Source organism: Anneissia japonica, unplaced genomic scaffold (genome assembly GCF_011630105.1).
Source record: "Anneissia japonica isolate Jap-2015-1 unplaced genomic scaffold, ASM1163010v1 scaffold287719_len1884721_cov185, whole genome shotgun sequence".
Classification (NCBI taxonomy): Eukaryota; Metazoa; Echinodermata; class Crinoidea; order Comatulida; family Comatulidae; genus Anneissia; species Anneissia japonica.
In genome coordinates, this window is record NW_022715822.1 from 190724 (window position 1) to 214800 (window position 24077).

A 24077-nucleotide genomic window follows, 5' to 3' on the forward strand; every position below is an offset into this window, starting at 1 on the left:
ATTTTGTAGAGGGAACGGTGACTTGCTATCATGCTGTTGATAGGAGGTGGATATCGTAGCTACTGACAACAAAGCGATGAGCTTGCGCCATGGCTTGTGCGGATTGTAAACGCCATGGTAAATTGGGCGCGCGCCCGCGTTTTCTTAATGCGCGCTAGAGCATGGTAGCGCGAACGACTGCGCGCTGCATGCTGCTCTGGGATATACGCACGAGTCATTAGAAACGCATGTTGTCACCGCTGCATAACAACATTAAAAAAAAGAAAGATCACACAAGCAGCAGCCAATTCCACTTTTAGCATCAGGCTATTGTGTTCTGTTTTTAACGTACTGTAAAACTTTTGTCGATCTCAGAATGGTAGATAACGAATTGGCTTCTCGTTTACAGAAACGATTAGATGTTGAAGCGGGAAAAGAGACAGAGCAAATTAAACTCGATTACAAGGATCCTCACGAGGAATTTGCTCACCCTTACCCAGAATTTAGCGAATTTTCGCGCGAGCAATGCAAAATGTTCGAAGATATGTTTGCACAGTAAGTATGTCCACATGCACACTGAAGCATGGCTGCATAATTCACTCCCCCCCCCCCACTCTTCTCTATTTCTGGGCGGATTTAGAATTAAAATGTTTCAAACGACCGGGAGGCATATTTTCAAAAAAGATAAGCGAGTAGCGCTTATTTCAATACATAAATGTTATGCATTGAAATTTTAACATTTAGTGGCAAAACTAAAATATACAGTAGTGGCAAAAACTAATATAAATCTGACCCTTTCACTTGGTTGTGAGCACTTTAGCGCTATGTCAAGTGAAATTGATGGTATAATTATTTTCAGATACAATGCCAACCATGACGATTACATTTGCTACAATGAGTTGAAAACAATGATGGAATTACGTGGCGAGCCTTTGACTCATTTAGAACTGAAGAAGTTGATAGCGGCCGTTGACGAAGATGGTGATGGAAAACTTTGTTTCAGAGAAGTAAGATGTCTGAGAAATAAGACATTTAACCAAGAGAGGAGCAAAAATGCAATGTATTTTGCATTGAAGACGCAATTCTTTCTAAATGTGCAATTTACTCTGCCGAGTACCGGGTCGTATTTTCTTTTTGCCAATACCACGGGACCTCTTTTCCATAGAATTTATAAATTCCAAGCGGCACCTTGAGCCAAGAACAGATATGATATTACAGTAATTACCGTATGCTATACCTCATACATATACGGGGTGAAAACTCGTGGGCAGTCACTTTGTATCAAATGAAAGTTTGAGTAAATGAGGTAGCCATTACTCAACGGCCAATCAACGATTAGTCATGCGCAGTGCTATTTTTCCGCTTGAGACACAATTCCGCGTGTTATATGCGGAATCTTTCTACTTGATAGGCGCTTAGTGGTTGTTCACATTAACATGCATGAAAATGTTGATTTAAAATAAAATGCAATATTTAAAATAATAATAGATTTTCATGACTAATTCAAATCCAAACATGGATTTAGTATAGGCCTACATTTTTATGTATCCAAGTACAGTATTTTTATTTACTTCATAAAAAATGGAGAATTGTGGAATGCAAAATCAACATTTTTATGTACACTTTCAGAGGGGAGGAGGCGGTACCAAAAGAGAGTACTGTTTGTACACTTTTGAAAATGTTGATAATTGTGAAAAATGACCTGATTTGAAAATTTTAGGGAATAAACTTAAGAAAATGATGCTATATTAGTGTATTTGCCAATCAAGTTACGTAATAGACGATGAGCTGACGAGACGTGTTCAGAAACGCTCGCAAAGGCACCCCCCCCCCCATTCCAAAAGGTCAACTTTTTTTCACAAAATTGTCCCTAAATATTGCTAAATGCTATAGTCTTGGGCGTCGATCGGTGGGGGACACGTCCCCCCACTTTTCGAAGTCGGGGGTCTTCATATCAATTTCCCCCCCCCCCCCCCCCCCTAACCAATCTTCTTTTATAGTTAAAAAACCACTTTTCAAAGCGAGTGGAAGATCAACAATTACGAATGACTGTCATGAATTTTGTCTATTCACTTGTGCTCTGTTCCATGTTCGGTGCATATTTCCGGACCAATACCGAGTAAAAACGCAATTGTTTTGTAAATTTCATAACCATCTCAGTAACCACTCCATCGATTTTATGGATGCAACGGTTATCAGAGGCTAAATTTATTATGAAAGCAATGTACTGTATACGTTGTTAAAATTGGAAGCGTGTAAACCTATAGGCCAACATTTTTACGAGCTCAAAAGTGCACAATTTTTACTATTAAACGATTTATTCCTTTTGTATATTATTAAGGCCCGTGTGTTCAATATTATCCGCATACATGGATTTCTGTTTTTTTTTTCTAATTTAAAAAAAATCATAGTTAATAAATTGAATTTTATATAGCCGTTATTAAACAATAATTATACAGCCTTTGACACGGATAGGTCTGTCTATTTCGACTTATTTAAGCAGTGATACCACAAGTTTACGAACTCGTCTGTAACTTGACGCAATCTCGCCATCACATCACGCAGGGACGGATCCAACGAGGGGCCACGGCCGTCAATTCCGCCGATAAATAAAAGAGAGGGAGAAAAAAAAATTGAGAAGAGTAAAAGGGATGAAAGAGGAAAAAGGGGGAAGTGTACCTATAAGCTCCAGTGTTGGTCACAGTGGGCGAAATGCATAGTTACCAACCGTCTCGCATTCGTGCAGGACGATCCTGCATTTTAAAGTAATTTTGGATGAAACACGCATTTTGCAGAAACACATGCGTGATCATAATTTGTCACGCATTTGGCATAAGTCCATGCGCGATAACGAATTATCACGAATTCAGTGGAAAATGTATTTAAAATTAGAGGAAACTGGTTTTATTAAAAATATAAAAACTATCATGCAGTAACTTGAGTCTCGGAGAGTACAGTAATTACGTGAATACTTATTTCACTGACGCGTTACTAAAAATTGATCTGTAATGAAATGTTTGTGTAGGTCGACATAGTTAAGTTCGGGTCCCAGTTCGGGTGCTCAAGTTAAACTCAAATTGTACCAGTTTTAAAAATATTTTTGTTGTAAGCCTACCCGGTATAATTGTCAACAAACGTTCCCTGAAATCGTTTAATACAGCTTAAAAATGCCCCCCCCCCCCCAGTCAAATGGTGTAGTCACTCACGCATTTCAAATCTCTCAGGTTGGTAACTATGGAAATGAGAGCTCGATTATTTTACTACTCACCTTTTGAATTTACTATTGATTGACGGCGAACACAACGTTACGCTATATCCCCGACGCCGATTTTTTTCCTACGATTTCATAAAACCAGGATGTAAAAAAGGCCAAAAGATGGAGACCTAATACGGGTTTTTTTTTTTTTGCCGCATTACCGGAATGTAGTATACCCAGCTAGAACAGCTATAGGCCATGCTCAGTGACGTAACGCGTATTAGTCATTTGGGATACCTGTGAGGGAAGGGGTGTCTAATAATTTGGTCGATGAGACTGTTTTAAATAAGCATTTTTACCATCTGAGAGTGCCATTTCCGAGAGTTTAGAGAGGCTGCATATTCTTAAAATTTGCTCACCTCAGCCCCCAACCACGGTGGGCGTGTTCGACAATATTTTCCCCACCCCATCGTCAGAAAATTTCTGGATCCACCTCTGTCATGATAATATTAAGTAAATCACTTTTTATGTTTGTGAAATAAAAATTCTAACTAATGTTGTGTGTGCTTCTTATCTCCTTCGTCCTGTTTGATCGTAAGTTAGACGGTAGGTTTTCCACTCACAATTAGTTTAGTCGCAATAACCTGCACAAAAGTGAAATTAAAAAAAGAGGAGAAAAGGAAAAACTTCTTGATTGATTTTTAAAGTACTGTACATGCAAAGATAGAATTGGAGTGACTGTTTTAAGTTTATTTTTTTTCCAGTTCATGTTGATGTGGAAGAAATGTTTAACCGGCGTTCTACCCGAAGGAACAGGATATGCTAAAATTGTCGCAACAAATAAAATAATCTTATCAAAGCCTCCTACACCAGCATCTACATCAGGTTTAAGTGGGGCAAAGGCGCTTTTTGAGACGAAGGTAATGAAGTTTGTTGTTGAAAAATTATAGGCCTAATACCTTATTTATTGTACTCTGTAATATTGGATCATTCCAGAGCGTCAAACTTAACAATTGACTAATCAGAAAAAGGCTAGGAGTACGTACTTGTCCTACAATGCGTTAACGATATCCAAGCAACAACTGCATAGTTTTTCTATCATATTATTATTGTAATGTATGCATATTAATTAATTTCTTATGGCAACTTTTGTATGAGCCATTCAAGGTTGGGTTTCTCCCAATTTTTGAGTTTTCCAAAATTTTCGGGTGGTCATAAAGTTAGAAAGAGCCTGTCGGTGCATACGGTATCTCTTGTAATTTGTACACTTTCAGATTGTCATAATCTGTTGTTTTAAACAGTTTTCATTTTTATATGCTTTCTTAATTAACCACAGCAACGATCACACGCAGACAGCGAGAACAACGCTGAAGAAATTCGTGAAGAGCAACGAAAGGCTTATGCCAAGAAACGAGCAGACAAGGCTGCTGCAGAGAAGGAAGAGGCACGGAAGGCTGCTTTTGCAGCAAGGGCTGGAGCCTTTGGAAACTAAATTATAATATCACTTAATGCGGAACATGTACATTGTTCAATATTATTCAACAAGCATTTTGTGAGAATGATATAAATAGAAGTAATTTTGGATTTAATAAGATTCAATAAAGATTTCTACATTATGCCACGAAAGTTCTGGATGAGTTTACAATTACATTAGTCGCATACACATACTACACCCACGGCACAATCTATTTCTTCCTAATTATATAAATTTAAAGCATTTAAACCATCGAATTAATACACTGTTCCCATTCACCAATAAAATTTTATTTTTATTCCCTCCGTATTTTGGCAAAACCCATTTGCTAAACAAAAATTTTTTTTTTTCAACCTCCGCAGACAATTTTTAAAAATAGGTTCACGAAACAAGCTGCAGATGTCTCGACTTAGGCAGGACCTTTTTACTGTAAATTGATTTGTTATTGACTTCACTAGGGGTCCGATGGTAGCACAAGCGGGGGATATCCCCCATTGGTCAGGCTCAATGTTGTCCAATGCCACGGCAAGGTCGTCGGATCAAAAACAAGAATTTGCCTATCCAAAAAACGTTATTGTTTGATTGCCAATCCCTAATATTGTGGTCTGAAACAACAATTTGGACCATAAATTAAAAGCCATAAAAACTCTCCCCATCAACCCTACCCAGGGTGTTTTCTTTATTGTGGGACTCCGACCGAGGCTCTAGTATGACTACCTGTCGGACATGTTCGACCCCTTGTTGGCAAATTTCTGGAGTCACCCATGTAGGGGCCAAGGCCTATTATATTTTATGTGATAAATTTTCTTTTCTTGGCCATGTCATACCCACATCTGCAATAAACTAGAATATTTGTGGCCAACAGGGACTTCACCTCTCCAACGGGAGCATAAGCCCTGCTTGCCCACCATGCCATCACCAATTACTGTACAGTGAGAATTGTACTGTATAACACTCGCATTTTGTGTGTGTACAGTACTCAAGCGAACAACATAAATATTAAACTCTGGTTATCAACTTGAGATTTATCTGGATCTAAACTTTATTAGCATGAAAAAACAAATCTTTTGAATGTTCAGATGCCAATGACCTTTTTTATAATGTCATGCAAGCCGTGAACAACTGTCCGCTGAAAAAAAAAAAAAACTCAGCACAACTAAGGGCCTTGAAGGGCCCCCTCCATTTGTCCACAATGTATATACTGTAGTCTTACAGTTAAAGACGTGTTAAAGCTTTTGATAGTTTATTGGGGGGGGGGATGACGAAAACCAGCAGACACCACAACCTGCTGTAACGGCTAGTGTGAAACATTTACACCAGGGACCCGGATATGTTCCCGCTCCGATTCTTTATTTGATTATTTGATTTAAGTTTTGATAACATCTTTTCAAAAAAAAATTTAAAACGGACTTTTATTTATAATATCCATTTACATCTGGGACCTGGAAATGCATTCTCTCCTTGGTTCGTTCAATAAATTACATTGCTAAGTAGCTTACCCGTCTACACTTATGTGACAAAAGCACTGAGGATATGGACATTGGTCAAGTCCAAAGGTATGATAATGAATTGGTCAGTATTAAGGAACCATGTTGTCAAGTTTTATCGCTTTCGCAAAACAAACCTAACTTGGTTCACGATAGAAGGATAAACGACTGGCACATAATCCAGGAAGGTTTACCGATTTAGGAAGGAATTTTCAAATGATCAAACAAGACAAAAGTTCTAACAGAATCAGTAGAGGGAGCTGTTCCCATTACTGCACAGGCAATCAAATATGTTAACATCACAAAGCATGTACCCTTTGGAAGTAGCAATATAAATGAGTACATAACTATTCTATTAATCAGTGTATCATACATATACATCATGATTATAGTGGTAAATTAAACATTGAGTAACTAATGTGATCCACTCCATGTACAAGTTGTTGATACTGTACCGCCTACTCCTTATCATTGATGAAAAAAAAATATAATTAAAATTAATTATCACATAATATAATCCGATACAATGCCACCATAATTAAAGCCATTCACATCTTTTTTTTTAGCATTTACAAAAAATAAAACACCAACAAAATAAAGAATCATTGTTCTCTGCACTAACTAGTGCTTGTATATATATATATTTGACCAAAAATCAATAAATTGTTTTTAAATGAAGAAAAAAATATCTCCTGCATCTGCATATTAAGGAGACTGTATGTACTATTTTTATCACCAGTGTCAACGATTGAATGATACCAAATAGACGACACTAGCTCCGTTATTTGTATGTTTTTGATAAACTGATTCAGCATCCTTCCACTTGGTTATTCTGGTCCCACAGACTGCACTCTCTAGACCAATGTACACATCATTAACATAATTACAAGCTTGTCATTCTGATGCTTAGTTTGCCAAATTCTTGATTGCTACAGCTTTCTCCTCATCCATAGCCTTCAGAATGGTAACCTGAAAGAGATGGATTCAGTACAAATGGTTGTCATGCACACAATTCAGTTTCAGGCGAGGCTTTTTTTTAAATACCTTGTCTCGCGACCTTATTTTCGATACGATTGATTTCTTAATTTAGCAAATAGTTTTGCCTAAAACATCTAGAGAAAAAAAAAATTATTTTAATGGTGAATGTTAACAGTGTAGAAATGGGAAGGTTAACGTAATTAGGAAGAAATTACATATCTTATTTCAAGGCAACAGCAGGCGTAATAAAAATTAAGAAAAACTTTATTTTTTTCTTAAATTAAAATTTTTCTGTGCCAGCATTTGCGTAAATTGGCCTAAAATTTGATTTTATTTTTTTAAAGATTTATATAATCAGGAGGAAATATACATATCTTATTTTTTGGAGATTTCAAGGCAGCAGCGGCGTTTGCACTAACTGGCCAAAAAAAGAAATTTTATATTAATTTGAAAACAACATTATGGGCGGTGGGTTTACTAAACAAGGTATAAAGAATGTCTTGCCTTACCTATAGGTTCAGAATCAGAGTATATTATATTTCTATGTAAATGTATTTTGTTGTTACTTAAGGTGTAAATAACATAGAACAAACATTACTGCGAATAAAGAAAGGGAGGCCATGATTTATTCGGAGGAACGTTTGTTCTGTCATTTATACATAATCAGTGCATCTGTTGGTTTAAGGTGTAAAGAACTTTTATTATAGTGATTTTTTTCACTTTTAGGTTCCTGAATGTTTTTTTTCTTGGCCAAAAAAAAAAAAAAAATAATAATACGTTGTCGGATCAAAGAGTTGCTATACTGTAGATCAGAGCTCAGATACAAGAGCTGATATAGACACAGATCAGAATTGTTAAAGATACAGATGAAAGAGATACAGGAAAGATGGCATCAAACAGTTATAGTTATATATACTAAAATGGACCATTCGACCAAGCCAATAGGGAGCCTTTGATTCAGGATGCAGAACTTAGTGATGTCACTAAAAGTCATCTGCGCATGCAAGAACGTCAAGTTCTCCTTGTCGCGTGGATTCTAGGACGCAATTTGGCCAAATCTACGTATGCAGAGAACGTAGGACGCCCGGTAGGACGGTCACGCATGAATGATTTCGTTGTCGCACAAATCAAAAGCTCCCTAATAACTGGTAATGATTGGTTATCGATTGACACTTAGGAATTCCTGCAAAAACAAGGATTTCTTTTGCACTTCTAAAAATAAATAACTCCACTTCCCAAACTCTCAAACTGAGGAACAATGGATTGGATTTTTTTTTACAAAAATAAATTGCATATTTAGTGTTGCAACTGAAGAAAATTCTGCTTAAATCAATTCTGTATAATTGTTCTGCAATTTAAATTAATTTATTCACTTCATAAATATATTCTGCCTATTCTTCCTAGCACTTAAATATGCGTTATTTGACAATTATTATATCAAACATTGCTGTGGACAGATCGTATTCACAGCACTACTAGAAAAAAAAAAACAACTTACACTGAATGAATCCTCTTTTTCAAACTTGACAGCGATTTCTTTTCCTAATTCGCCCTCTGGAACTTTGACGTCATCACGAGTTTCTCCACCATCATCCATTAGGGAAAGGTATCCTTCATCTATGTTAATAAGCTGAGGGATGAACAATAATCAGTTACAAAAATGAATACTTGGCAAAGACAAGCCAAAATAGTCACTCGTCGCATAAATTGATTTGAGTTATTAATACAGGGTTAAAGAGTAAAATACTAGCTATAAAATGGTACAAAACCATTCAAATCCGACATTTCCTTGTACAGTACTTAGAAGTTTAAACATACAGCTGTTTAGAACAATTAGCCTGCAAAGTTTATGATTTCGGGCATTTATCATGCAGAAACTATCACAAAATTCTTATATGGTGTTGTTTTAGCATCGAAAATGGGGAAAATAACAGCATAGCATGATGTATAGATATTTATATACAGCTTAGTTTAGTGCAATAAAATAGATTTTTACCAATTTGACATTCCAGCATGTTTTGGCTATTTTCTCTGAAAACAATTTGTGACGAGTGACTGGTTTGGCTGGTCTTTGACACATATGTCCGATATATATTTTGCTGAATTCAAAACACTCATCTCCCAATTACATACCCCTCCGTCTGAACACAGGAAGATCGTAATCCAGATGTTTACTTTTCATAGGATTCACGGTGGAATATCAAACAATACCGTGGGTGTTATTTACTATAATTTAATTTTTTAATTTTTTGTGAATTTTAGTAGCCCATTACTTTAATAATCCAAAGTATTTAAATGTCAGTTACTGGTAAAGCCCCACTGTGGAACATTTTGGATCTGGAATTGATATTGTAAAAGTAGTATTGTCACACATTGTTTTAAATTGCTAGTTCTGGGTGTCTACTACTGGACCATAATGTCACCGCTCTGTTAAAATAGTGGACCCTTTTGGAGCAAGGGCCTGGGGCTTCGAGCCCATAGGCGTTATACCACTGCCTAATTGTCGTAGTGATTATGACAGTTGGTAAACTAACTGTTCACTCCTGCCAACTTGCAGCACAAAATGACAACCAGTAATGGTGATCTAACCTGATAGTCTTTTCGCACTACATTAGGAACATCCATGTTGTGAGTAGATGGGCAGATATCCTCATACTTCTTTCCAGTGAAAATGTCAATAGCAACAAGATGGACCTTTAAAAAAGGGCAAAGGTTGGCATTAATACCCAAAAACAAGTTGCTGGAATCCACTTATATGCAAGGTGGTTACTTTTGTAAATAATAATCATTTAGAGCTGAAACAGCATGCAAACTAGTTGCAACAACAGTTGGAAATGCTTTGCTTGGCATTTGATATTGAAAAACAACATGCAACATTTTTTTTAAGTGTTGATCAAAGACATATGTCGAGTCCATAGCCCTCTAGAGGCTCTGCAGTTTTCGCCTCCAAGTGGAGGGGTGAGTTCCTGTTTTTATCCTAGTAGGTCAGCTGATATTCAGGGGCCTCTTGATATCCTTTCACATCACAAGATTCATTTTTTTATTCACAGAAATGTTATATAATTTTAATTTTTTTAAGAGTAATAAAATAATGTTTGATAACATTTGAAAGATAATCAAATGTTTTACCTAAATAAGCTATTTAGTTGGTGTTGTGAAATTTTAAAAAATAACTTAAAATTATTATTTTAATAAACTAATTTTTATCAATAAGTTTGAAAAAAAAAAAAAAACCGAGTCAACAGCCAAAATAAAAAAATGAATCTCTACATCAGCACATATTATTCCTTTACAAAATAAAACTATATTTGAATTTATTGATCAAGAACTGTGGTAGATAACAAATATAAAATTTCACCTCAAGGGGGCCTAGCATAGCCTACCAAGCAGGCCGAACGAGCCTCTCTGAGGCATGTTCACTCACCTGTTGTCGCGCAAGAAACATAATTTAGCTCGCGAAGTGAAATCCATAATTCATTATATTCCGATATGCGCCCGCTCAAAGTCATGTGAAAATCGCACCTAGTATCTTTAAAAATCCAGTTGGTGTCAAAAAAAATTATGAACAATGTGAATAATATAGGAAAAGCTGATATCAATTTTTTCATTATTTCGTAAATTATCTCAACGTGAAGACGTTGAGGCAATTCTCACCAGAAAACAGGAAGTTCAACGCTCATTGTCAACAACCAAGATGGCTGCTAACTATATTGATAGCATGTGATTTTCTTTCAGCAAAAAAAAAAAAAAGGGAAAAAAAAAAAAAAAAAAGAAGGGGAAAAAAAAAATCATTTTTACATGGAAATATGTGGCCATAGTTGCTTTCTGAAAAGAAAGTATTCTTTTACTATTTTATTCATCAGTATTGACAACGGCACCTTTCCGTTCACTGGCATTTTTTTTTACAAATATATGATCAAATTTCGCATTTTTTAATTACTCTATTCATTCAAATTAAAAATGCAAGAATTCAACATAATTTTTTTTTTAATTTTTGATATTTTCTAGAACATTTAGTAAAAATACATGCACACAATACAAATTTTTAAAAATTATTGTTAATTTATTAAGCACGATAGTTAGCGAGCGCTTAAAGCGCTTCTGGTTGTGAATGGGTCAATTAAATAAATAAAATAATGTGATGCTTTATCAGCGGAAGCCTCATTACAAGGCTTAGAGAGGGAGTGGAGATATGTTTCGGCCCTGGGAAAAAATCCTGTGCTGTCACAGGTTTTGAACCCAGGACCCTGAGATTGGAAGGCAAGCACCTTTAACCACTGTACCACATTCTCCACTTTGGCCACTGTCTGTATCCACCACTGCTTAACTTACCTTGGCATGACCATGCTTTCCAGTCTTTGAAGTAGACATCTCTACAATTTTGCAAGGGCGACCTTTAATCACTACGTAACCATTTTTGCGAAGGGAAGAGCACTGGGCTGGAAAGGTATTTGAAGCCCCTGAATCTCCAGAATTAAAATCAGTCATTTTCAATGAAAATCTGCAAAAAAAAAACCCAAAACCCCACATTAGTTTGAATTTTACACCAATCTGTAGAAACAAATAGACACATGACACCGTCCGTGCTTTTTGGAAATAAGGGCCGACTTCTGCACAATTTTTTTTTTTTTTGCCTTGGCCTATCTTCTAATAACCAATTTATTACGCAGTAGTTACGATTTGGCGCACATATTTTCCAAGCGATTTTCCGTACATATTTGACAAAACAACAACTTTTACAGTACATATGGTTGGCAGTTACATTAATCCAATCCAATAAATAAGTAAAAAAGTTTTCAGGAAAAATAACTACTAGGCCCTATTCCGGTTAAAGAAAAATAATCAATTCTCTATGAAATGTTTACTATAAACTTTTTATAATTTTGAAAAAAAAAAAGCTGTATTTTTGAATAATAAAAATCAATGCTGTGAGTGTGAACGTTTATAAATGCAATGTTGGTTCTGAGAACAGCACAAACAGGCAAATTATTACTTGAGTAACAAATATTCAAAAACGTAAAAAGGCAGGTCTAGGGTAGGGAGGCTAGCCTAACTAGAAAAGTAGAGAGGAAGAAAAAATGACCGCTAGATACAAACCCACGTAGCGCCTAGGCCTAGGCTAGGCTTCCTTTTCAAGTTACACACATGTCTGGTTAGACTTTATGTTATTGTTACACAGTAGCATGTAACCACTCAAATAATTTGTAATGAATAAGCGCCACTCTCAAGCGTCTCTCTCTCTGAAGTCAAAGAATATTAGCAGCGTTAGCGCCGAACTGAGGCCTCTAAATTATAAACACCGCGGCACATTTGGACATGCAAACTAGCAGCATAGCGAAATGTTAAATAAAGAAGATGGCGATGGATGGCGACATTTTTCAGAGATCGGGCGAGACTTTGACCGAGAAAGGTTGGTCTAGGCTTGGGCCAATCCAATCCAGACCAACAAAACACGAAACACGATCAGTACAAGTGTACGTGGTCAAAGAATTTTATCAAATGAGATGAAATATACAAAATCATAGCAATATTAGCAACAATTAAACTTGTCAATTTCATATACTCACGTGTATTCTACTTTAGTGCAGATGTGGAAGAGAGAGGATAGAATAGGTTGCAAAGCACGCATGCGTAGAGTTGCAATATGGGTATCGAAATGGAGCATTGCTTATACCCCCTATGCTGATTTAATCAGGGGTCGGTTTCTTCCCATTTCATCACTTTCCCTTTCTTTCTTTTTTTCAGATACAATTAATTAAAGTTGAAATTATTTGGTCTTCTTAACTATAGAAACTAATATAAATATATCATTAAACCAGTTAATTATGTGTGACCAGAGTTTTATGGGAAAAATTTATTTACAATTACCGCTCAAAATCTTATTAAATTGTAGCCTACAGGCAAAAGTTTTCCTCGCTGTTGTTAGTTGGAAGTTTTTACTTTACTTTAACATTCACCATTTTCAGTGGTGCCTCTTTTGAAAATACAAATGGAATACAGAAATGTTATAAAAATTGAAATACACCCATAGTTACCAACGTGGGAGATTTGAAATGAGTGCTAAACCATTTGGCTGGGAAGTGGGCGGGGTCCAGGGGTAGAGCTCGGTGGGGGGTGGCGGGAACTCTGATGTGCATTTAAGCTCTTTTAAAACGATTTCAGGGAGTGTTTCAGGTAGGCCTACATAAGCAAAAAAATTTTTTAATAAAGATACGTACAATATGAATTTCAAGGCAACTATGTAAACACACAAATATTTCTTTACTGATCAATTTTTAGTAACACGTCAGTGAAATAAGTATTAACGTATGCTAAATACTGCACTCTCTAATGACTCATTAGTATGACCGTTTTTTCTTTCTTTGTTTGTTTTTTTTTTTTTTGCTTTATTTTAAAATTAAAATCAATTTCTTCTAATTTTAAATACATTTTCCCCTGAATTCGTGATAATTTTTTATCGCGCATAGACTTCTTGTGCTAAATGCGTGACAAAATTTAGGATCACGCATTTGTTTCTGCAAAATGCATGTTTCATCCAATCACTTTATGCGCGACCGTCCCGCACGATGCGAGACGGTTGGTAACTATGCACCCAGGGCGAATTTGGGGAGGGGAAGCACCCCCCACCTTGTAAGTTAAAAAGCAAAGAAAAAAAGGAAGGAAAGAAAAAGAAATTGCCTCAGAGGTTATCGGCGTCTAGAAAACAAATATTTCACGGGTGATTCCCCGTACCCCCTAGGGTGGTGTTGTACCTATGATCTTCACTTTCGGACATCTCTGGATTCGCCCATTGGCGGCTTTAGGATATATTTTCTGGGGGTGGAGGCCGGGGCTGAGCTGTGCAATAGGGAGACTTGGGCTCGTAGACCCGAGTTGGTGGAAGGGTTTTGAGAATAAGAATAGGAACCTCTGGATGGCCAGAAACGACACTCTGATTGTGACACACCTATTGGCTTGGCGTGGGCCTATTTTTATATATTTTAGTAACTGCCAGACGAGCTCTGTCCGATGAGGTGGGGGGAGACTTGACCTGTCCGGTGGGGGAGGGCTTAAAGCCCTGTTTCCCCCCCCCCCCGCTGGCGCAGTCACTGGGTCCACCCCTGTAGGCCTACTCTATAACAACCAAATTAAGTGAACGCCTAACAATTTCACAATTGATCCTTTCAAAATGAGCTTTTCAAGATTGCAATTTAATATTTGTTTTTTGTTTTTTTCTTTTCTTTTGTAGAGTATATAGACATATTTACAAATGATACCTGCAATTTATGATTCGCCATGCGAAAAAAACTCGAGTTTCGTCTCTTTGGTTTCTATTATGATGTATTTAATTATTTGTATATTCATTTCAAAATATATAACAAATTATTAATATAATTTAATGTATTTATACTGATTTATTTTATTATTTAGAATTTATAACATTATTTCTTCCAGTAGAGGCCCTAATGATGATCGGATCCTCACAAAGTAAACATTAAACAATAAAAAGTAAATTGTTGGAGCAGGTACAATTTAATATATAAGGGTTGTTTTTTTTGTTTTTTTGTTTTTTTGTTTTTTTGTTTTTTTTTTGTAGAGTACATATTTACAAATGATAGGCCTACCTGCATTTTATGATTCGCCATGCGAAGAAAACTTGAGTTTCGTCTCTTTTGGTCTTCTATTATGATGTATTTATTAATTTGTTTATTTATTTCAAAATAATTATATAACAAATTAATACTTTAATTTAATGCATTTATGCTGATCTTATTATTTAGAATTTATAACATTATTTTTCCAGTAGAGGCCCTAATGATGATCGGATCCTCACTGCCAGCTGCTACTTAGGCTGAGCATATTCGGACTATAATAAGAAAAGTCCCCTTCCTATGGTGTCCCCGGAAGAGGGATGGGACGAACGTGTTAAAAATATAATTACTGAGTACCCCCGAATCTCGGTCATGACAAATTATAAGTTTCCCATATATGGGTATATCAAGACATTTGGAACACCTATTTCTATTTTTATTTTATTTCCATCATATTTAATAAGGATCCTTCCAAATCAAAGGCAAGCCAGTTAGCCGATCAAAATACAAAGTCATTAAAAGTTTTAATTAAAACTATGTTTTAAATTTCAAATACGTATTAAACCCCTCCCCCCCCCCACCACTATAATCAAGGGGGTGTAAAAATAAGTCCCTGCCATAATCGTAGTAATTTACTCCATTCTCTGACAAGTGATGTTGCCTTTTTTCTTATTTGTTTTATTGCTTTAAAACATGAATATAGATATATTGTTTTAATCAGTGACTGATCATTTAAATTCATTGTTTAATGTAAAATAATGCCACATGTCATTTTTCGTATAACATTATCGATTGGTGGCGCACTTGACGACTCCGCGTCTTGTCCGTCCCACAATGCATTAGTCATGCAGCATCCAAGAACAACGCTGTGAAAGAGCGGAGCAAATAACATCTTGAATTAACATCTTAACAATGTCTGTGGGCCAGGAACATCATATTGAGAACGAAGAGGCCCCAGAAAAGAAGGTCATCGGTATGTATTTACCTAAAAAGTTAAAATTGAAATTCTATAATTTGTTGAAATGATGGATACATTTTAGGCTGTCTCGTCGTAATGTTCGCAGCAGGCCGTTGATCTCGTCTGAACACGTCGGCGCAGTGCGAGCTGTTGAACGAAAATATACCAACAAAAGAACTTAGTTTTTATGTTTGTACCTAACGATTATCTGTTTTCTTTTGAACCTACATAAGATTTCTTGTCCAAAGATCGTCAATTTTTGCTTCAAACAGCCGCAGTTGTTTGAAATATTATCTCGGCGACGTCAGTAGTATACGAAATACCAAGCATTCTTTCAATCTTACTCGACACAGAACAGCTCGGGAAAAATATTTTTGTATTTTTGTCTACCGAACGACGGAGGGATACATAAAGTACAAGCATGTTTTCATCATTCAGTATTTCTCTTTAGCTTCTCCATGTTTGGTCTTATACTCTGCCAGAGAATTCGTACCAAAGATTGCTGTAAAACCTTTATAATATGTCTTAAAACAGGAAGCCTTTTAAGACTAAAATAATAGAGTAGACATAAAAATGTATTTAAGTGTGAATTTAAATTTTTAATATTCATCATATCATAATTCATATAAACGAAAGTTTCCTCTCTGTCTGAGTGAGTCATGTACAATGTACATGTAAAATGTTTTAATGATGTTCAAAGTAATGATCTAACTAGGACCTGTCTATTTGCATTGTTACTGTATGAAGTTTTTCGATGAGATTGAGATGAGTCGGTCCAAATATAAATAGGCTGCACTGGAAATTCGCAATACTATTTTTAGTGTTAGTAATACTATCTATAAGCTTATAGTAGTAAGGAGTTTAATTTGTTAGTTAAAGTGTCTTTGTAAATTTGTAGTTCTAATTTTTATGTCAGTAGACCGTCTAGGCCTATTTTATTGTTGCCAATCAAAGAGAAAATAAAAAAATTTTCACATAATATTTTAGTGGAATTGATCTAAATTATCAAAAATAATTTGAAGGAGTCAACAAAGAATTCAGAAAAATCCAATTTTCAGACTAATTTTCCTTGTTGAATGTTAATATTACCTGAAGGAGTAAAAATATTTTTTATAAATAATTGATACAGTAGTATTAAATTCTGTATTTAAATTAAGTGAAAGATATTTAGGAAAAGCTACAAATAATTACTTTGTAAATATTAAAATTATTAATTCTATATACAATCAGATTTATTGTATTTAAGATATGTTTAATGCACACAGGGTTTTTTTCATTTCTTCACTATCTTTTTTGAATAATTGAATAAATATGTGTGTTAAGCACAAAACAGCACCAAAGTTGGTGCTTACATTTTTAAAGTTAGTGCGGCCCTTTAGGCTCTTATTCAAAAGTGTTGCTGCTTATAACTGTTAAAGCTGTAGGCCTACCATGCGTTGTAAAAAGGCTATTTGACTTGTTGCAACACATCAATAACAATATTTAATTTGTGAGAAATTTGTTTATCAGCAGCATATTCATATTATAGTTCTCCCCTCCCCCAAATTTGAAGTGACTTTGGGACCTGGAAATTTGGGGTGGTCTCGGGGTTTGGTCTCTAAATAGAGGGTTCGCTTTGTGTAAGAATATTAAAGATTGTTATTTGGTACTTTGAAAAAGTGGTCTTGAATTATAGTAGAGGGGTCTCAAATTAGAAATTAGAAGGGTCTCTCGGAATAAGAGGAGTCTCGAATTAAAGGGTGCACTGTATATTGAATTAGGGGTGGTGAATCATACTATTTTGGACCTAGAAATTTGGGGTGGTCTTGGGGTTTGGTCTCTAAATAGAGGTTTAGCTTTGTGTAATATTAAAGGTTGTTAATTGGTTCTTTGAAAAAGTGGTCTCGAATTAGTTAGAGGGGCCTCGAATTAGAAGGGTCTCAAGGAATAAAAGGAGTCTCGAATTAGAGGGTGCACTGTATAATGAATTATAAGTGGGCATCATACTATTTCGGAGAACTGAATTCATGATTTATTAGAGATTTTATGTTAAAAATTTCCAAAAACCTTTGTGTACTGCTTTTATACCGCTTCACTGTATGCTCATTTGCCCACCTGTGTATAAAACCCATGAATGGGAAAAAAATCATTTTCATATAAATCTTGAACTTGATTGTTTGTCTTTCATCTAGCTAACATACTATACACATTATCTATGCAACAAACAAGATAAGAACCAAAGTTTGATTAGAAATGAGTCATGTTCATTTTTAATCAATTACTTTTTTTAATCCACGATATTTTTTTCCTTTTTTTCAGCCACAAGAGTCTCTGGAACCGTAAAGTGGTTCAATGTAAAGAACGGTTATGGTTTCATCAACAGGTATGTACAGTACTGTAATTAATTGTTCATTATGAGAACTGTTCCCAATCATAAACAAAAGAATCCTTGTTTTACTTACAGTACACTCTCCCCACATTGATGCAAAATGTGTGAATTGTTTTGTTTGCTGTGCCATTCAAATATGAATAGTGATAATCAATACTATCTTTGCAAAGCTTGTGCATTTGTAAGTGCCATTGTCTATAGGCACTGTAACCTGTGGACCTCTGCTGTTACATTGTATTATTATATTGATTTTTTTTCCTGCTAAACTGTATCAATTGTAATCATGCTAGAGTTGGCCTTCGTCGAGATATAATAGTATCATTAAGTAGTGGATGAAAGGTGTAATCATACCAAATTATTCCTATATAGGAAAAAACCTATATTCCCTGTTAATGAAATTTACTGTTGAATTATATTAATTGAAAGATTTGAGAACAGAAACAACTATATATTTTTTTTAATTGCAAAATGGTCCTACAAAAGCCTCTAGGCAGAGAAGAAAATATAATTAGATTTTTTACTGATAAATAAAAAAAAATGTGAGGTGAGATGAGGTGAACCTCGAGGTCGGGGGTTCGAAACTCTCGCTGTGCAAATCGCTTGTGTCCAATTGGGCAAGGCACTTTATCTACGGTTGCCTCTCTCCACCCAGGAGTACAAGTGTGTACCTGGTAGGTTCCAACACAACTGTGCTGATTACTAGCTGCAATATTATGGAATAATAATATCATTTAATTTAATTTGGTGTTCAATGTGTTCCATATGTGTTTGATCCAATGACCGGGGTAGTAATGTGAAGCGCTTAGAGGCTTTTTTAAGGCATTAAGCGCTATATAAGAACAACATATTAGTATTAGTATTTAATTGATCATACCCTTAGATCTTTGCTAAATATTCAGTTGTGATGTCATAAAGAATGTATTGAGGTAGTACAAACAGTTCAGTAATTGGAGTGATAAAATGCGAAACAAAAAATAATTGAAAAGAAAAAATAAACGGCAGCGAGTAAAATTGATATTTTATTTTGATTGGAAATTGTCATTTGTTAAGCGGAGGCTTAACAAAACACAGTATAAAAGTGTCGCTTTTTGGTATTGTACAAGTTAGTATCATTTAAAATTTTTCTCTAGTTTAATATGCTATTTATTTATTATTTATTCAATACCTTTGAGGAAAGATGTGACCCTATTATTAGTAAGTCCAAGTGCGTATTGAGTATTTTTAGAGGGCTCAACTGCTTATTTTTTTTATTGAAATGCGTAGTAAAATAGATTTCGAAAATGTTGGCATTCCAACATGTTTTGACCATTATCTCCGAAACACAATTTGCGTGGAGTGACTAGCTTGGCTTGTCTTCTCCACACATATGTTTATTCAGTAGTATATTTTTTGCAGTTAAAATTGATGTTAAGCAGTAATTATACCCTTGAAAATAATAAATGCTGTGATTGTTAATAGCTCTGATGAGGAGCTCTAGAAACTAATTAATGGAACTTTTTTAGCTCTACTGCCTCTGTTATACTGCCCTCATTAGGAGCACTAGAAACACTCGGCTGATTGATTAATAGTCGATTGATTAATAGATCTTTTTTAGCTCTACTGCCTCTATTATACTGCCCTCATCAGAGCTTTTAAGATTACGGGAGCTTATGTAATTTATTATTTTTTTTTATATTGGCAGAGATGATAATAAAGAGGATGTCTTTGTACATCAGGTAAGTTAATCAATATTTTGTGACTGTTGCTTAGAATGGCAGCAGCAGATTTCTTACCCTCTCTAATATGCAAATGAGTAAGTATTCTGGGAACTGAGAGACCAACACTCTAGTTGACATCCCAATTAAATACAACTTGAAGTGGCATATCTAGTGGGTTCGCAAGCCCCCTTCCCAAAAAAAGCCCCATTCTTCCCCCATTAAAATTTCTGAAGCAAAAAAAATGAAATCATACCACCTTATTTGTGACCTAGTCCCTTTACTTAATCATTGAGTCACCACTCCACCTTCATTCCCCCATTAACCTTCCTATTTCAAGACCACTAGATAAGCCACTGCAACTTGTGGATCCGGTTGGCATTTCAACAAAAACAAACTCGAGCGTGGCAGTAGTCACATGTTTAGACCCTATTTTGTTATATTGCATGTCAATATTTATAACAAGTAGGGAATATATAATGTTATTGATACATGAACGGATTTGAGATCAGTCATTCCAATCAAGGTTCTAGGTCACTCAGTGTAAAGTTGGGGTGGGGGTGGTGTTATCCAATGTTTTTTTTAGCAAAATGTACCGTCTTGAAAATGATGGAAAAAGTATAATCCGTCGATAATTGTTAACTTAAAATTTGAAGTTTGTATAGTGAAGAACATTAGAAACAGGCAATGAATTATCAGAATTACGAATAGTTTAACACGTTGACTGCCAGACCTTTTTTTAAGGTTCCTACCCGTGTGCCAAACCAAGTTTACATGTACAAATATACTTTCTTGAAATTTTATATAGTCATACATCATCAAAATATCAAAATAATGTGTGTAATAAATTGGTGGGAAAAATGAACTATGCCAAGTGCGAGTTATCTCGTCCGCTTTTTGCATGGGTTGGTATATGTTCAAGGGGCGCCCCCACTGTGCTGCTTGAGTGTACTACCGGCAACATTACACAACAAACATACATACATCATCTGTACGTTATCGTCTAGGTGTATCTTCCACGAGCCGTTGAAGTCTGTGGTTCTAGAATTTATAACAATGATAATAAACTTTATTATATTATATATAATAAATATTAAATATTAGAATGTTACCCCAATTTTGACGAGTATACTCGGCCCTGGTGCCCTCAGCAACACCCTGTGGGCGACTACTCATCGCTGGTAGCCAAAGTGCTAGACCGGTGTACCAGTAATAGCCTCTGCCTAAAGTAATATTAATATTCTACACCAAGTTATTTCCCACAGTTTGGATTTAAACAGTTTAATGCTATTGTAATAATAAAAATTGTTTCCTTTGTAGACTGCAATTAAGAAAAACAACCCGAAAAAATATCTGCGTAGTGTGGGTGATGGCGAGGCCGTAGAATTTGACGTTGTTGAAGGAGACAAAGGCACTGAGGCTGCCAATGTCACAGGACCAGAAGGAGCCCCAGTTGAGGGTAGCAAGTATGCTGCCGAGAGACGCAACTTCCGCCGTCGTTACTACCGCAGACGGCGCCCACAGAGGGAGAATGGAGAAGTGGGTGAAGGAAGTGGCGGAGAGGGTGAAACATCCGAAGGAGCTGGAGATGGAGAGAAGAGAAATGTCCGTCGTAGGGGACGTGGTGGAAGGTATCGTGGTGGATACAGGAGATACCGTGGCCCGCCACGTAACCGCTCAGATGATGATGATAAGGAGGTATGTTTTTTTTTTTTGGGTGGTGTGATTTTTTCACAATTTTAACCATCTTTTATATTCAATGTTCATCCTTTGTGACAGCTTTGCATCTTATATAAATGATTAACCACTTGTGGCAAAAAGATTAAATACTGCATGGCATGTATCAGGTGGAGCAAAAAAATAATATGCCATAAATTAATAAGATAGTTCTAAATGTTTTAGTGTATGTCTTATGTGTTTATTAGAGGAATAATCCTGATAAATCCTTTGAGAATTATTAAAATCTATTTTCTTCTAATGCTATGAGGCTGTATGTACTTTAATTTATATCTTAGACATGCCCTTTGACCTCTAACCTTAAACAGATAGATAGATAGATATTTGTACATTTTTTAGAATCGCGGTGAAGGTGTTGAGGGCGAGAATCAAGGCGAAACTCAGAGTGAACGAAGACCTCGTCGGGGCGGATACAGAGGCCGTGGAGGCAGGAACCGTCGTTACCGTGGACCACCGCGTACAGAAGGCGAAGGTGGTGGCGAGGGTGATGATGAAACCCGTGGGACTGATGGTGAAAAGCGTGGTGGACGTCGTCGCCGATTTCGTCGCCGCCGCGGTGGACCTCCAAGAGAAAGTAACGAGCAAAAGGAAGGTGGTGATGAGGTAATTTTACTGTTTACTTACCATTTGTATTGTGGGTAATTAATTAAGAATATGGGGCTTGCCATGCCAAAACCAGAATCGACTTTTTAACATTCATATTCTCCACGCTTTAAGCTTTAAAATGATATATCATTTACTATGGGAAGTGATTTACTATTGCCAGAGTTATGAGTAAGTATTACAGCTTCTCTGTGCTGAAGTATACAATACTGCTACATTCTTATGCTAATTAGTTTAACAGTTAACGACACAACGCTGGTATTAGAATGGCAAGCTTCATATGAGCTATGTAGCCTGTTGTTTAAAATACTGCCTTCTAACCCAGAGACAAGTCCTGCAAAAATTATTTTTTTCTCTTGCAATATGATGCAAATCCACTGCCTACGCCCTATGTTTAGATAATCCTGTGTAATTTCCATGCAAGAAAAACGGACAACACAATAGCATTAGCATTGATATATCCATGTGCTCACAGGGCATAGCTTATTTTTTACAGTAGTATCATGCATGCCCACGTTTTACATTTAATTATGAAACTACATTAAATGCAGGTTTGTTTTTAAAGTAGTCTCCCGCAACGCAGCTATATAATTTTGTGGTTATCCAATGATGGTAATATAACAATAATCCCTGCTACCTTCCATGAAAAAATGATTTTATATAATATTGACCTTGCCATGCCAAAACTGTGACAAAAACATGAAAATTTAATATATTTATATTCTCCAAAATCATTACTTTAAATTTATAAAATAATAGGTCATTTACTTGAATCAACTTATTATTGTCAAAGTAATATTATTGCGGCTTTTCTGTATTGGAAGTATACAATACTGCCTCTTATGCTAAATACTCACTTTAACATTTAGCATATGTTGGTTTTGGGGTGGCCAGCCTCGTAGTTTTGTTGTCATTGTGCTTGATAATAAGAAGTTTCATTATGAAGGACATGTGGTGGAGTTGTAAATTGTAAGAAAAAAATTCTGTTTTATTTAAATGATTTGTGACACAGGATTTGAATTCAGGAACTGGGATTGGAAAGGGATTTTTACCGTCACTGCCATTAACATAATATTTTTTTTTTATATTTTGTAGACCGTTAGCGATGATAACCCATCCAAACCATCAGGTCCTCCACCTGTTGCGGCAGAAGTCGTACCAGTTGAGAACGGTGTACCAGCAAGCGATTAGGATTTTTACACCCAAGAAGCCATCTTTAAGAGTAACATGTCCAGGAGATATAGTCTACAGTTACCTCTTGCTATTTGGTTATTAAAAACCCCTTTATTTCTGACAAAATCATTTCTTTTCGCAAATGTTCTCAAGATTTTGAAACAAAAAGATTTAAGAAAAAAAAAGAAAAATAATAATAAAAAAAGAAACGAGCAATAATTTCAAAACCTCTTTTATACCAATAAACAATGAAACAAACCAATGAATTTTATTCATAAATTCTAATTTGAACATTACATTGAGAAATAAGGAAAGAAATTGCTTAATTTTTTCAGCTGAATTTAACCCAAAACGAAGAGTTAATTTTCTCCGTTTTAGTTCCAACATTATTTTGGGAGTATGGATGTTATTAGTTGCGGTGGAGAGCTGTCTGCAACTGTTGGGAAACTCAATTTAGAAAATTTACTAATAATTCCATAGTACAGTTGACCATTATATTTTTCCAGAAATTTATCTGAAATACAGTAGTGACGTGCAGGATAGCTCTCCAAAAGTTGGAAAAATTAGATTTTTTTCTGTTAAGGAATTTTAACATCTAGATTATCACAGTTCATTTTTATTAGTCAACATGTACTCGATAAGAGAGTGATAAAATAACACCATTAAAAAAAAAAAACAACTATAGAAATTTGTTTTTATTGTCCATTGATGTGTTTATAGTTATGAAAGTGGCTATTTAAGCTTGGTTTTCATACAATCACTACACGCTGATTTTAGTGATGCTGATTGTTCGATCTAATCAGGGAGCCTTTCCCGATTGCGTCAAGGACGGCTACGCGGTAAAACGATTGCACTGAAA

General features: G+C 35.6%; 3 protein-coding genes across 3 annotated transcripts; 2 read left to right on the forward strand and 1 right to left on the reverse strand.

The window, feature by feature from the left end:
- Window positions 1-355: 355 nt before the first annotated feature.
- On the forward strand, window positions 356-4667 carry LOC117109375 (EF-hand domain-containing protein D2-like). The gene is made up of 4 exons (XM_033251685.1): window positions 356-534; window positions 839-986; window positions 3940-4095; window positions 4512-4667. The coding sequence occupies exons 1-4, from the start codon at window positions 356-358 to the stop codon at window positions 4665-4667; spliced, it is 639 nt and encodes a 212-aa protein (XP_033107576.1).
- A 1000-nt stretch (window positions 4668-5667) lies between these two features.
- Window positions 5668-12752, reverse strand: LOC117109411 (eukaryotic translation initiation factor 5A-1-like). Its single transcript, XM_033251762.1, has 5 exons — window positions 12682-12752; window positions 11447-11615; window positions 9704-9808; window positions 8613-8744; window positions 5668-7105 (listed from the first exon to the last, which is right to left on the reverse strand). Exons 1-5 carry the CDS (start codon window positions 12741-12743, stop codon window positions 7043-7045), a joined length of 531 nt encoding a protein of 176 aa, XP_033107653.1. The 5' UTR covers window positions 12744-12752; the 3' UTR covers window positions 5668-7042.
- A 2749-nt stretch (window positions 12753-15501) lies between these two features.
- Window positions 15502-23894, forward strand: LOC117109433 (Y-box factor homolog). The gene is made up of 6 exons (XM_033251789.1): window positions 15502-15658; window positions 17942-18005; window positions 19693-19726; window positions 21026-21403; window positions 21782-22045; window positions 23141-23894. Exons 1-6 carry the CDS (start codon window positions 15598-15600, stop codon window positions 23234-23236), a joined length of 897 nt encoding a protein of 298 aa, XP_033107680.1. The 5' UTR covers window positions 15502-15597; the 3' UTR covers window positions 23237-23894.
- The last annotated feature ends 183 nt before the right edge of the window (window positions 23895-24077 follow it).

Excerpts from the sequence above, each read along its gene's own strand:
- LOC117109433 (XM_033251789.1), top strand. The coding sequence starts at position 15,598 with ATGTCTGTGGGCCAGGAACATCATATTGAGAACGAAGAGGCCCCAGAA. Across the intron at positions 18,006-19,692 it reads GGTTATGGTTTCATCAACAG|AGATGATAATAAAGAGGATG; the intron begins GTATGTACAGTA and ends TTATATTGGCAG. Across the intron at positions 19,727-21,025 it reads AGGATGTCTTTGTACATCAG|ACTGCAATTAAGAAAAACAA; the intron begins GTAAGTTAATCA and ends TTTCCTTTGTAG.
- LOC117109375 (XM_033251685.1), top strand. The coding sequence starts at position 356 with ATGGTAGATAACGAATTGGCTTCTCGTTTACAGAAACGATTAGATGTT. Across the intron at positions 987-3,939 it reads GAAAACTTTGTTTCAGAGAA|TTCATGTTGATGTGGAAGAA; the intron begins GTAAGATGTCTG and ends TTTTTTTTCCAG. Across the intron at positions 4,096-4,511 it reads AGGCGCTTTTTGAGACGAAG|CAACGATCACACGCAGACAG; the intron begins GTAATGAAGTTT and ends AATTAACCACAG.
- LOC117109411 (XM_033251762.1), bottom strand. The coding sequence starts at position 12,743 with ATGCGTGCTTTGCAACCTATTCTATCCTCTCTCTTCCACATCTGCACT. Across the intron at positions 9,809-11,446 it reads GAAAGCATGGTCATGCCAAG|GTCCATCTTGTTGCTATTGA; the intron begins GTAAGTTAAGCA and ends CCTTTTTTAAAG. Across the intron at positions 8,745-9,703 it reads TAGTGCGAAAAGACTATCAG|CTTATTAACATAGATGAAGG; the intron begins GTTAGATCACCA and ends TTCATCCCTCAG.